At 41.3% G+C, this 13699-nt stretch overlaps 1 protein-coding gene across 1 annotated transcript; it reads left to right on the top strand.

Annotated features, from left to right (window-relative positions):
* Nucleotides 1–4693: 4693 nt before the first annotated feature.
* On the top strand, nucleotides 4694–5322 carry LOC134190037 (uncharacterized). Its single transcript, XM_062658448.1, has one exon. It carries the CDS (start codon nucleotides 4767–4769, stop codon nucleotides 5136–5138), a length of 372 nt encoding a protein of 123 aa, XP_062514432.1. The 5' UTR covers nucleotides 4694–4766; the 3' UTR covers nucleotides 5139–5322.
* The last annotated feature ends 8377 nt before the right edge of the window (nucleotides 5323–13699 follow it).

Here is a 13699-nt window from a genome sequence, read left to right on the forward strand (position 1 = left end):
ATGTACTGTGTTTCAGACAGTAAATTTACATCAGTGAGTAAAAGATTTTGCTCTCAAAATTATACTGAAATTTACATTACATGATCGCTTTTCTTTCAGAGCATTCAAGTGTGGTTACCAATCATTCAGGTAGGGCATACAAAAACTTGTCTGTTCAAAGATACATTTGATGTGATGATTGTCTAGAAAATCCTAACGATATTACAATACAACACATGCAGAGCCAGCGGCAATCAAGCCAAGAAACTAGGAAACTCAGAACCTACAGTGTACTCGTGGTGTGCATAATTACTTATTGTAATAATTATGCCAAGGAAATTTGTCTGGGACAGCAGGGGAGCAATCTAAGCAGTATCAACTTTCCTTAATTAAACTGTATGTATGTATGTATGCATGTATGTACATATGTATGTACGTATATAAACAAGTACAGAGTGACTATCGCTCATTGTAGCAAGTACATAGTGACTGCTGGTACTAGAGTTACTTACATCATAGCAAGTACAGATAGTGACTGTTGGTTCTACAGTTACATCGCAGCAAGTGCATAGTGACTGTACATAACCTGGGCCCTAGAGGCTCTTGTAACAACAACAAAAAATTTATATGTATGTAGGTATAGATAGGTATGTATGTATGTATGTATGTATGTATGTATGTATGTTTGCATTATATATTACATTTGTGTCACTAGACTCAAAAGCAACCAGCTTTCTGTTGAACATTCAGATTGCTTCTACGCAATCATCTTCAGACAATAAAGCAACATGTGACAATAAACAGCTTCTTTCTGAAAGACTACAAGTGTCTGGCCTCAAACTAAGAGGGACGACACCTCCTGATGGGAACTGTCTCTTTCATGCTGTATCAGACCAGCTTCAAAGAGTAGGAGCCAAACAAAAGTACAACTACAGGGAACTACGAGCTCTCACAGTGAAGCACCTTACAAATTGTCCATTTACTGTAAACCATTTCCATCAGTATTGGAAAGTTGACAATTTAAATTTGTTTGCACAGGATTCACATGGTCAACCACTGGACATGAGCCACTTTGTCACTGGTGGGGACTGGTGTCAATATTTGGCCACTCTAAAAAAGGATGGATCATGGGGAGACCACATCACATTACAGTACTAGCACTGGCAACAGTGTTGTCTTATGACATAAGAATAGTCAGAAGTGCATCTGGCACTGCTGATTGCTTTGATGTTGTCATCGAACCAAACAATCATGCAGCTGTCCATGATATGCCATTGCTTCTCGCCCATTATGCAGAAAATCATTATGAGAGCCTGGACATCATAGAAAAAGGTAGTAATACCATTGTAGTCGGTGCACTGACTTGTTAATCGCTTATTGAAGTTGTTGACCACAGGTAACACAGATGTTGACAACATGCATTCAGTATCAACATCTACAGACACAATGGGTCATTGCTCTACAAAATCTAAGCACTAACTACAAACTAACGTTAGCTGCTTTAACCATAGGTAGCCTAGTGAACATACCTGCCATTCAAACATTTGAAGTTCTAGAAAATAGCAATATTGGTACATCTGTCATCGAATAAAAGAGTTGTCTACAAATTGACTGTCTGATTAATCGTGTGTAGAAAGTCCTCCAAGTGACCAGAAACATGATTTATTTTTTCACTTAACCAGGCAGGACAAGCTGGACATTGAGCACATGGTTCTCTTGCAATTTTGCAAACAATACCTATGACTGAGATTTCTGTGCACTTCCTTGTATTATGTATAGATGAGCACCGCATTCCAAAGAATTGATGATGACACACCATTCATGTATTCAGTCACCGGAGAAGTAAAGTTTCGTGACCTTTTAAGACTTCAACCAAACCGTTGGTTAAATGACACTGTATGATCACTTCTACACGATCAGACTAAGTTCAGAGTAACATTAATTTTCTTTTTATAGCTCATTAATGCTCTCTCAAATTTATGGGAGACTGATGCGCAGCAAAAGGTACATTAAAGTTCAATGAAATAATATCATGACTGAGTCATAACTAATAGATGCACTGCTGCTTTGCAGGGCAAATTTGTCAAAGCATTGAGCACTTACTTCTTTGTCAAGATTGCTAACCAGGGTCCCCAATCAGTCACAAGATGGACTAAAAGACACTTTGTAAGAGAATCTGTAGAAAAGTGATCATGGTGGTGGCCATGCTGTTGGTGTTGGTGGTGTAGGTACTGGTGTTGGTATTAGTGGTACCGCTGTGTGTGTGTGTGTGTGTGTGTGTGTGTGTGTGTGTGTGTGTGTGTGTGTGTGTTATAAATTTTTAGATTTATTACATATTTCCATATCCAACCCCCTACAACTAAAGACGATTACACAGAAATAGGTGTACCATCCGCTACTTCACGTAGTATTTTAGTCAAAATCATTGTTGCGCTAAAAACTAAAAGTTTTACTGATAACTGTTCCATTAGATTCTGAAATGCCCACCACAAAGGTATAGCCAATACTGCATATGCAGACTTTGGAGGCAATAGATCATCTACAAGCTGTATGTGATCACAATCCCAGACTGAGAGATTCATACCAAGAAGTAGAAGTCCTAACCCTACAATTCCACATTTACAAAGTGATGATTGTCTTTTATGTATAATATTTAAATGTTATTATTGTGGTAGGGTAACATTTTCAACTATGATTTTTTGTTGATCCCCATGCATTCACTGGAATATCAGAAAACACTGGTGCTGCAGTGTAAGTTGTGCAACATTATGCTTGCAACTATCTCACAATGAAAAGTTGTTTCAGGTGATTGACATGAAAAAAAAAACAATAAAATATTATGACCCTCTCATGGTAAGATCCCCAGGAGTTTTCAAGAAGATCAGGTTAATTTAAAGAAACAGTTCTATTGTTGTAACATGAAGTATCAATACCCGTATTCTTCACAGGGATTGGTTGACGTATGAAGCCAATGAATTAAAGACAAGCTTTTTAGAAGATGATTGGAAAGATGTTGTTGTGACATCACAAGTAACCTTATATTATGTGTCAATATTGTGTTGCATTAAAATAATACTGTGGCTTATTCAGGATGCTCCACAGCAGCTAGACTCTTCCAGTTGTGGTGTATATTCCTTGTTGGTATGTCACTTATCAGTCTGTGGGTGCAAGGCTAATTAAAAATGACCCGATTTCTTACAGTATATGAGAAACGAGGCACTAGGAAGTTCTGTCATTAAATCTATCAGCGAGGTTAACTAAAGATAATGGATTGTATTTTAAGATTGCTGTTTATGACCATTGTAATTTAGAAAAACATCATTGAAATCCGATCTTGGTTTGCTTACAGACTTCTGCAACATGCAGAAATTGAATCTCCAGCAAAGAAAAGGTAGCAGCTAGTACTATAATTGTTTTAGCCTAAGAAACTTTATATGTTGTAATAAAATGATACTCTTATGTTGCATGTACACCCACTTCAGGCACGTACAAAGAAAGTCTGACAGTCTACAACTGTCATCAACTAAAGAGATAGTGGATCTTACAGACACTGCTAACGTATGGTATAAACTGTTACATGAGCTAGTCTAGTATACAGTTTGTGTAAAAAGGTCCAGCAATGCAAAACAATAAGAAAACAATCAATGTCATTCACTATACAAGAATTCCAACAGCTGCTACCAAAGTTCAAGGAAAGAAAATAATGTCTTTCTTTAGAACAGATAATGCATGGTACAATATATGCTGTATCTACAGGATACAATTTGTGATATCTACCTCGGAAAAGTTTTTTCTGAAAGACATGACCTATTCGTCAAGGGAAAACAGTCTCGTGAGCGGACTAAAATGATGTGGCTGCGAGAGAGATGGTCAGAGTGTGACGACAATGTAATCATGGTGAACTACTGTATATAAACCTTCTAACAGTGTATATTGCATGCACAGGTAAGTGGTGTATGCTTTGAGATCTACAAATTGTTAGACTCTGTAATGGGACAAGAAGAAGCCTCACTAACAAGAATGTCCTATGTCATGTCTGTCTCATTTCCAGAGGTAAAAAGTAGAAACCTACTGTCACAAGTAATTTTCTACACTAACTGTTTGTGCAGGCTGCCAATCATGCTATTATGAGGAAGTACGGGATTGACTATACCACAGCAAACGAATTCTTGTACAAGTAAAATTGTGCAAACTTTCTAGAAATTAAGTCACTAAAGGTTTGGGATGTTGAGTAAACGTGCAATCCGAAGAGTTGCTTACCAGATCCCTGTGCAGGAGCAATAAGCAAATGATAAATCCTCATTCTGCATCTATCTTCTACCAGCTAATTAGACGATGGTTTGTTTTAACCTAAGTAAGAGTGTACAGAATGTAGGCACAACAATAGAATTTCGGTAAACGCTCTTGATGATTCCTAATTACCTCTGTAGTCGCCGGTGTCTCATCACATAACGCACGTTAGACTTGTGACAGCAGCTGGTGTGGGAGCGAGGTCCCGGATAACGCGCGTTCGATATCTTTCACCTAGGACTAAGGTCGTCATTTTGTACATCGCATTGTTCACTGTTTTAGTGTCAATCCTATTCATCGGTGCCATTGTTAACAATGGATAGAAATCTCTGAAAGGGGGTCCCGACTAGAGTAGTAACTTCATGCGCGCGTTAGGTGTTTTTTCTGTAGGGTGTGGCTCCATAAAGCAATAGGAGCCCCTGGAACAAATCCGCAGCGCACCCTACGTCGAACAAATCCGCGGCCGGAACAAATCCGCTGCTACACCGTATCAAGTCATGAGGCAAGTAGGCCGGAATAACTACGAGATTCAAAAGGTGGGAGGAGAAAAGAGAAAGAGAAAACGTGTTCACAGTAACAGACTGAAGGTGTTCTACAGAACAGCTCGAGAAGTGGAATTACCAGCAGATCAGGAGACCGAGGAACATGAGCAGCAAGGCAGCAATCCAGGAGAATGGGTCAATCAAGAACCAGATGTCATTCACATCTTGGTAGAAGATATAGCAGCAGATACCACAGGATTGTTAGAGGCAGAGGAGGTAGTTGCAGTAGCAGAAGAACCACCAGGACCTGCTAGACCACATAGACAGATCATATGGTGCACTTCAAAAGAGGCTGTAGAGTCAAAGAGGTATCAAAGTAAAAACTAAAATCAAAGTATACAAGGCAGTCATTCTTACAACTCTTTTATATGGGTCACAATCATGGACTCTTGACAGGAGAAACATTAAAGAACTTGAAAAATTCCATCTTCGTAGTCTGCGTCGTATCTTGAGAATTCATTGGAGTGAAAGAATGTCAAATAGTGAGGTTCTGGAACGATCTGGTATGACAGGGATTGAATGTATGATAACAAAACAACAACTACAATGGGTTGGTCATGTCACAACAATGAACGACATAAAGGTACCAAAGCAAGTGTTCTTTGGACAGTTGTTAAAATGGCAAGAGAAGAACTGGTGGTCAAAAACTTAGATATAAAGACATGCTGCGTCATCATCTGCAAAATATGGTCATCAGTCAGGACAATTGGGAACCACTGGCGTCTGATTGTTTGGTTTGAAGGAAGAAAGTGTCATCTGGTCTGAAGAAGTTTGAGGATGAGAGAATGAAAAAATTAGAAGAACGACGACACATACATCAGCAAATGGCTCAAGGAGTAATTACAAGTCAATATGTATGCGCCATCTGTCATCGCGATTGTCATTCTCGTATTGGCCTCTATGCCCATGAACATGCACACAAGCGATGGTTGAATTCTAATCAATAGAGAAGTCGTGAACTCGTACACGAGTAGCGGACAATGTAATGTAATGTGTGTGTGAACAGCAAATATTTGTAGATACCAAGAGTTAGATTTGTTGTTGTGCCAACTAATACACAGCAGAGTTTTTCTATAATAAGAAATAATTGTGTTATGCTACTTTGTACAGTAATGAAATAATTTTTTACATTAGCATGTACAAACCAAGGAAGATGACATCTGTCTGTTTCGGTGATTTCAATAAACTATTGACGACAAGTACATAGTACATGTGTACTTGTGATTTTGGTTTTGTTTGTTCTCTGTTCCTTTTTTGTTGCAGTATGTGTGGTATCTACATACAGTGACTGGGGTCAAAAGTTTAAACCACTGTATCTGTACATTCCTTCTGCACTCTCATAAAGAAGATTCGTTTTTACGAGTTTCAGCTCATTCATAATTTAGTACACTTTTGAGCTAGTTTGGTAACTTGATTTTGTATTCCAAACGTTAATAGTCTTTACTGGCAAAAGCAACGAGTAGACAGCACGAGAGTCGCTTGGAAAAGGCAAAACTGTCGAGAATGGTGAGGTGACACTAGTAGCGTGGGACAGCTTATGCAGTATGATGGAGCCAACTCTCTCATTGCTACTAATGGAAATACAAATGGTTGCTAGTTCTTGAGAAACACTTCTGCTATATGTTGCTGAGAAAATAACCAACATTTCTTTATATAGAGCCAAGATCATTTAGTCTGGGAATCGACAAAATCATTGTCTCGGTTGCATGGCCAGCACAATGCTCTACTTTATGTTAAATTTTGTTTGTCTGTCCTACTGTCTACTGTCTGTTTGCCTGTCTGTCTGTCTGTCTGTCTGTCTGTCTGTCTGTCTTTCCATATATTTTCATAAATGAAGTTAGATACAATAGCAAGCAAGACTAAGTACAGTTCACTCTGACCAACTGCTAAATACAACTGGCAAACTAAGTAAAGGGACTTATACCATGTTCACGTGACGTGCAACCAGTCACGAGGGCATATTGAGGTGGTGTATATGAATATGACCTGTTGCACGGCAAGTGTGCAATAAGTTACTTCCAGTTATTATTGTACTCACTTATACATACATGTCACGTGACCGTGGCATAAGTTACTTATCAAGATGATTAGTTAACGTGTTATATGGCTTTACCTGCATGAGGGGCGGGGTTATCACCTGAGGCGAAGTTGAGCCATCAATAGTTTATTGAAATCACCAAAACAGACAGATGTCATCTTTCTTGGTTTGTACATGTTAATGTCAAAAATATTTCATTACTGTACAAAGTAGCATAACACAATTACTTCTTATTATCTATAGTAAACTCTGCTGTGTATGTAATAGTTGGCACAACAACAAATCTAATTGTTGATATTTCTAAACAAATATTTGTTGTTCAAACGCACGCACGCATGCGCGCGCACACACACACACACACACACACACACACACACACACACACAAACACACACACAAACAAACAAACACACACACACACACACACACACACACACACACACACACACACACACACACACTACACACACCACAGTATACTAATAGTAATTATAACTGTCATCATGTCACCAGCCTTATAACAACCAATGCCATAGTGTGTAGTTTGAAATATAATAGTGTCAACGACACAATAACTGATACCATATTATAACTTCATATGTAAGAGTCATTAGCTTAGCTAACTTAATTAAAGTACATTATTTCATGCAAGTGTTTATACCAAATAGATATTGTGTACACACACATCATATGCTGTCATTTTAATTGTATATTGTTTATCTTAATAAATTTTTTGTAGTAGTAGTTGTGAAATAGAATTAAACTATACCTGAGTACTTTCCACTTTTCTAATTGTATTATTATTAATAATTGCATATTATTTAATTTATACAGGAAATAAATTGGCAATAAATAGTACACGATTTGATGTATGCAGTGCATGCAACAGTAGTGCCATGCAATATTGACGCATAATTTGATCAATCCAGTTGGACCCAAAACAAGATTTTTTGAAAATGAAATTTGTTTAATTAACCGCAAAAAAGTAAATTATAATTATCTTTACCTGCCATTCAATTTATTTGAAGTCGATTTGTGCCGAAAACAACGTTCAGCAGACGACGTTCAAAACTGGGGGCTCCTTTCAATAAACGGTACAGGTTACTGCCCGAAAGGTGCGCAAAAGACAGCACTTCGTTTATGTCAGCTAAGGCCACACTTAATTACTTAACTGAGCCCAAAAAAATTCGCCCATACCGGAGTGACAGTACTTTCCAGGTCTGGCCACTCGAGGTAGCCAAATTCCACACACACACTGCCAGCGATTACTGCGTTGTTCAAGGCACTTTGTCGATAGCTGCATTCTCAAGTAAAGTAAGTGCTATCTAGATACGGATAGGTACGTATACGTAGGCGCTACGTAGCTGCACGTTTTTAGCTCTAGCTAGAGGTCCGAACAGCGTTTGACAATGTACTGTATAATTCACTAGCATGCAAGAAACCTACGTGGTGGACTAAACCATAATTTACGTAGCAGACCTCAGCTGCTAAAAAATATTGGAGCGCATTTCTGCTGCATGGTTGGGGGCTGTGTTTGGGGAATTCTATCTGGGGCCTTTTCGTTCCCAAAACTGTTGTATCAGGGCTTACAGTTCGATTGTAGATCGTCTTCAGCTGGAACTATTTGGTTCCTGTTTTTTAGACGACTCAAATAGGCACTCTGTTATTGTTCTGCATGCCTATTTGAAAGACACAGTGCGTCTTGCTTCACCTACATTTCTTTTCTTGCCTAGAAAAACCGAGTGTAATATCGCGACTGCGTTTCTAGTTTTAGGTCGCCGTGTGTCGAGCGGGTGTAGACGGAACAGTTTGGTATTTCGTCATAAATCGTTTGTTTACTTGTAATCTGTACGAGTCCCACGGTAGGGGACCTTTAGGGACTCGGGGGAATCCCGAATTCTTTAGTGGGGTTTGTGAGAGTCCCAAAGCTATTATTGTAGGCTGGGAACTGCGATTTCCTGTTTATACAAAATTATTTGTTTTCGGCGTGCAACCGACTTTCGATAGTCTAGACTATACTTAGATTCGTTGTAGACAGATGCTCGAATCGTGCTTGTCACGTTAGCCATGGCTAATTATTAAATTAAACCAACGATAACAATGAGAGCATGCACTACATTTCAGTTGTCCGGTCGTCCGTCCGCCCATCCAATAACACAATACTGTAACCCTCCTCCGGTTAATTTATTAGCGGCGCACTCCAGCGTCGCCTGTGTCGATTTTAGGTGCTAGACTATTGGGCGTGACCTGTGGTGTTGGGACGGTGCTACACCTCGCGCCAAGTTAGTGCAGAATAATGAGATGGTTGTGCATGCTTACTCGTAATTAAGTGCTAGTATTCTATACGTGTGCAGCAGCTGTTTCGTATCCTAAGCTAGCAGCCGAGGATTTAGCACTTTAGTACTTCTTCAAGGCGCGCATGCGCTAGAGTTACAATAGTGTCTTTGTGAACGGACCATTGTAATGCAACGCATGCGCTCATTGTTATCACTGGTGTTAACAAGAATCGTTAGCTAGAGTGCTAAACCCTCGGCTGCATGCTAGCCTAGACTAAGAACAGCTGCAGATGTACTGGCACTTATTAGACAAGCAAGCATGCACAAACATCTGCAATATTTAGCTAATTGGCAGGAAGTTGCACCGCCATGACACTACATCTACCGATCACGCCCAAAACTAGGAAACTGCACGCGTGACTACAATTCCAGGGATGATCACATCGATTGGCACTCTAATTAACACCAGTGATAACGATGAGCGCATGCGCTGCATTCCATTGTTTGTCCGTCCGTCCGTCCGTTTCTATAATCTCTTTCACATGCATGCACTCTTAACGCGCGCCCAGGCTGGAAGCTAGAGTGGGGCGGAGCCCGCACGCGAAGAGGTCGTCTGTCCAGTGATGCCCACATATCGATCATTATCTTAAGGATATGTGCAAGAAAACTGGTGACTAGGAGAAACACGCATCACCGTGACACTGGCTGCAGTGGGCCTGGCATATATAGGAAAGTGATTATTGGGTGGCACCGCGTACTTTGTATGTCAGCAAATGTGCACAAAAACTAAAGGTGAGCGTGGCACCCCTGCACTGTTGGGACCGCATCCGGAGTGCCTTCGGTTCCTATACGCCTTTATACGGCTGTATGGTCTCGCAAGCCTGCCTCTCCCCCTTTTTACAATGAGAACAGGACAACACAAATTGAATGAGAACGACAAGATTTTTCCACTCTGGTGCGCTTCTTTGCCGAAACGCATACCAGCTTGGTCAAATGTGACGTGCTTAGACGCAGGGCTGGACCGAAACAAGACATGACGAGCTAACTCTGGAAAACAACATGCATACAGCGTTTCATCAGTAATTAGCCAAGGTCATCTTACTACTCTACACGACCATTGCACATAGTACTTTTACCGTTTATCGGTGAAGCGGCAACACGACAACATCAAAGCAACTCTAGCAGACCCTTTTCCCGTCCGGAAGTAAAAAGAGGAAGCTCCGAGCGGATGCATGGCCTTCACGAGGCTACGTAGTTCCATGTTGCCTAGGCTAGCAGTCGAGGGCTTAGCACTTTAGTGTTTTTTAATTTGGTTTGATTTTTGTTCAATGAACATTCTGCAGGAACAGAAGTCTAGAAGATAGCCTGAGCTAGCAATCGACTGCCACAAACTGTACGGCGCAGCCAGCGTTCAGCGCCCCGCCCTGATGAAGTCGTTTCTTTGATGTCGATAAACTCGGTCTATTGTTGCAGTACGAAGTGAACTGAGAAAAGATACGCTTATCATCAAAACCCTAATTTTTAAAAGCGCCAAATTTGAAATTCAGTTAGTGACGTTTTCTGCTTTTTCCTTCCTAAGGACCCTTTCAGTTCTTCTCAGATGGTTGTAAAGAGCATTAACCATTGAAGAGAGCTTATTTATCATCGTGTAAACAATGCCATGAAACGTCTGCAAAGCAGTTTGTGAGTCATGCAACGTACAACGCTACAATATCAACTATATTGCCCGAAGAAAGATCGCTTCCGCGGGTTGAACTTTCACTAGACAATGTCTTAAATTGTGACATCTCACAGATCTAAAGTGATCGCAAGCCAACGTGTAATTTTCCATTTATGGCGTACTTGGCGTTGTGGTAATCTGTTAGTATAAATAAAATTTTGTTCTACCGAGTATGAATTAACTAATATATTCTATTGTGCATCGATTACTTTTATCACCTTTGAAGAGTGAACCTTCATGTTATCACGTTTGCTTCTCCAACTTTGTGGGCAAGGACACGCCACTGAAGAGTTGCATGCCGACCGAACACTACAGGTCACTCTTCTGATGAGCTTCCCGAATCCGTCACTGGGACCACTCAAGGTGAAGAGTGATATGACTCAAAATTCGAGAGACGCTTCTATTGCTCCGACGAGTGAGGCTGTGACGTCAGCCATGTGATGTCAGCCATGTGACGCGCGCGAGTGCTGTATGAGAGATCTTGGTGAGCGCACGGGGACGAGGCTACCACTAACCAAACTGACTAGAGCGATTGCGTCATACATGCAAATTGATCACGTATATCGGTTCTATAGTGCGCGACGTGTGCACAATATTTTGCCGCTTATATAGAGCAGCGAGACAGACACAGGCAACGTTTGGATATTGTTCTGAAGTTGTTTCAGAAGCGCTGTTTAGGTGAGACAAACACTATTTTTGAACGTAATATATCAGCAAAATCAAGCAGAAAATGAGGACTGTGACAATACTTTAATTAACTGTACTGAAAAAGTTAATTCGTAGATCTTAAATGAAGGATCGAGACCTGCTGCTTAACTAAGGGCGCGGTATCTTTGACAATGCCAAAGGAGGGGATTGTTAACTAAAGAGTAAGCTTGCGTATATGTCTAGAGCTAGCGAGACGACAGCAGTGCAGCTTCGCTTACTGAGTGCCGAAGGCGTACATGGTGTTCAACAGCCTGCACCCTCATTCCACCCTCAAGGAGCTTGCTCAGAGCAATAAAGAAGCAACAAGAAGTGTCAGGCACGCGGATTACAACACTGCAGAGGCACGGACGGCTGCCTCGGTCATGGAAAGATTTGTGTAGCTTTGAAAGACTCCACTACATACTATGCTTGAAACTGTAGCAAATTGGCCTGTAGGCAATGTCCGCCACGAGCAAGTTACGTAAGGCTCTGAGGGTCTAGACGGAGTTTTTCTTAGGTCTGACGATGATATTGTTGTTATTGGAAACGACGATACCGACGAACTGTAGCTGTGGATCGAGGATCACAACATGAAGTTCGTCCAGCTGTTTGACCCCTGACGCGCCACCAGCGTAGGAACCGGGGCTGGGGGCTGTAGCCTCCTCGCTCACTGTAGGAATTGACAGTTTCTGTGCTACTGACTTCTGCAAATCTGTTTACGGTCTGGCAAGCGAGTTAGTTTTTGCTAACTTACTCATGATGACATCCACGGTACAGTCCCTCCCCTCCCCCCGCTAGTAAACATCTTCCTACGTCACTGCGCGCGAATGCATGGTGTCAAGCTCAACAACTACAAACTTGTCTACGTGTAGCTATTTCGTGTATAGCGTAGCGGATCGATGAGATACATTCTTACGCAGAGCTGGCGGAACGGCTACGGCGGTACGTACGGTCATGCCCGTAGCACGTTTTGAAAGTTTTCTAAAAACCTAAAAAGTTGTCTGGAAACTTGTATGCGACGCACATGTAGACGGCGTGTTGTCCACGCTGTTAATCAGACTGTCTGCTAGATCATTGTGCCCAATTTCCGTGATGCAGTTATGTTGACCACGCCTTCTCATAGCGTGCGTTAGACAATAGCACATTGGTTTTGATTCGCCACAGGCCTGTTACGTCGAACGGTCCAACATCTGACCTGTAGAAGGCAAAGATATTCAAGACTGCTTCTGTAAGAGGCCATCAGCTGATTTCTTGGAATGGTGCTTTACTTTCCTGTAGACCCTAATTCTTCCAAATCTCGCTTATTTAGGTAGATGCATGCGAGTCCCTACGACGATTTCATGACATTGACGTTTTGTTGTTTTTTCTAATAGAGGAGCTGACTGTAACTAAAACTCCTGGGTTTTAGTAGCTTCTAGTTTCATTTTGTAAATTGATCTAGAGAAGGTATACAGTGAAACCTGTACCAGCGACCACCTTCTCTCAGCGACCACCTGGCTTTAGCGACCGCATCTGCCTGGCACGGAACGTTGTCCCATACAATAGCTACTGTACTAAGCGACCACCTGCCCAACGCGACCAACGACCGCTAATCCAAAGTCCCTACAGCAATTAACACCTCTTCTAAGCGACCACAATGTACCTTTTCCGTCTTGATTACACATTCCAACACGGCTGTCATCTCTCAGAGGTGTTGCCGACACACGTGCGGTACACTTGTATCCCGCATGATGTCGCGAAACGTTCTGAGTCTAGGGGCGCGTCTCCACTAGGGCTTAAACATGTTTACAACCTGTTTAAGTCTAAACATGTTTAAGAATAATGCGTCTCCACTGGCGTTAAACCTGTTTAACTCTAAACCTAAACAGCTTTTGCTAAACATGTTTCAGAGGTAGTTTAACGAAAGTGGTTTAGGTTTAACAGTCACGTGATATAAACGCGCGTTCCAAAACGGTGGATGTTAGTTCTTTCACGCTGTTCTTTCTCTTTCTTTGGAGACTATTGGAAGAAGACAAAACTAGGCAATGTCAGAGAGTGCTTAGACTGATGCAGAGTGTCAGGAGAGAGCCATTTGGCGAAGACAGAGACTTGTGTCTGTGATTGTTCTTCAGACGACAAGAAGACGGTCTCCGACTGTCTGGTGCACAAGAAACGAATTCGCGCGGTA

This window comes from Corticium candelabrum, chromosome 14 (genome assembly GCF_963422355.1).
Source record: "Corticium candelabrum chromosome 14, ooCorCand1.1, whole genome shotgun sequence".
Taxonomy (NCBI): Eukaryota; Metazoa; Porifera; class Homoscleromorpha; order Homosclerophorida; family Plakinidae; genus Corticium; species Corticium candelabrum.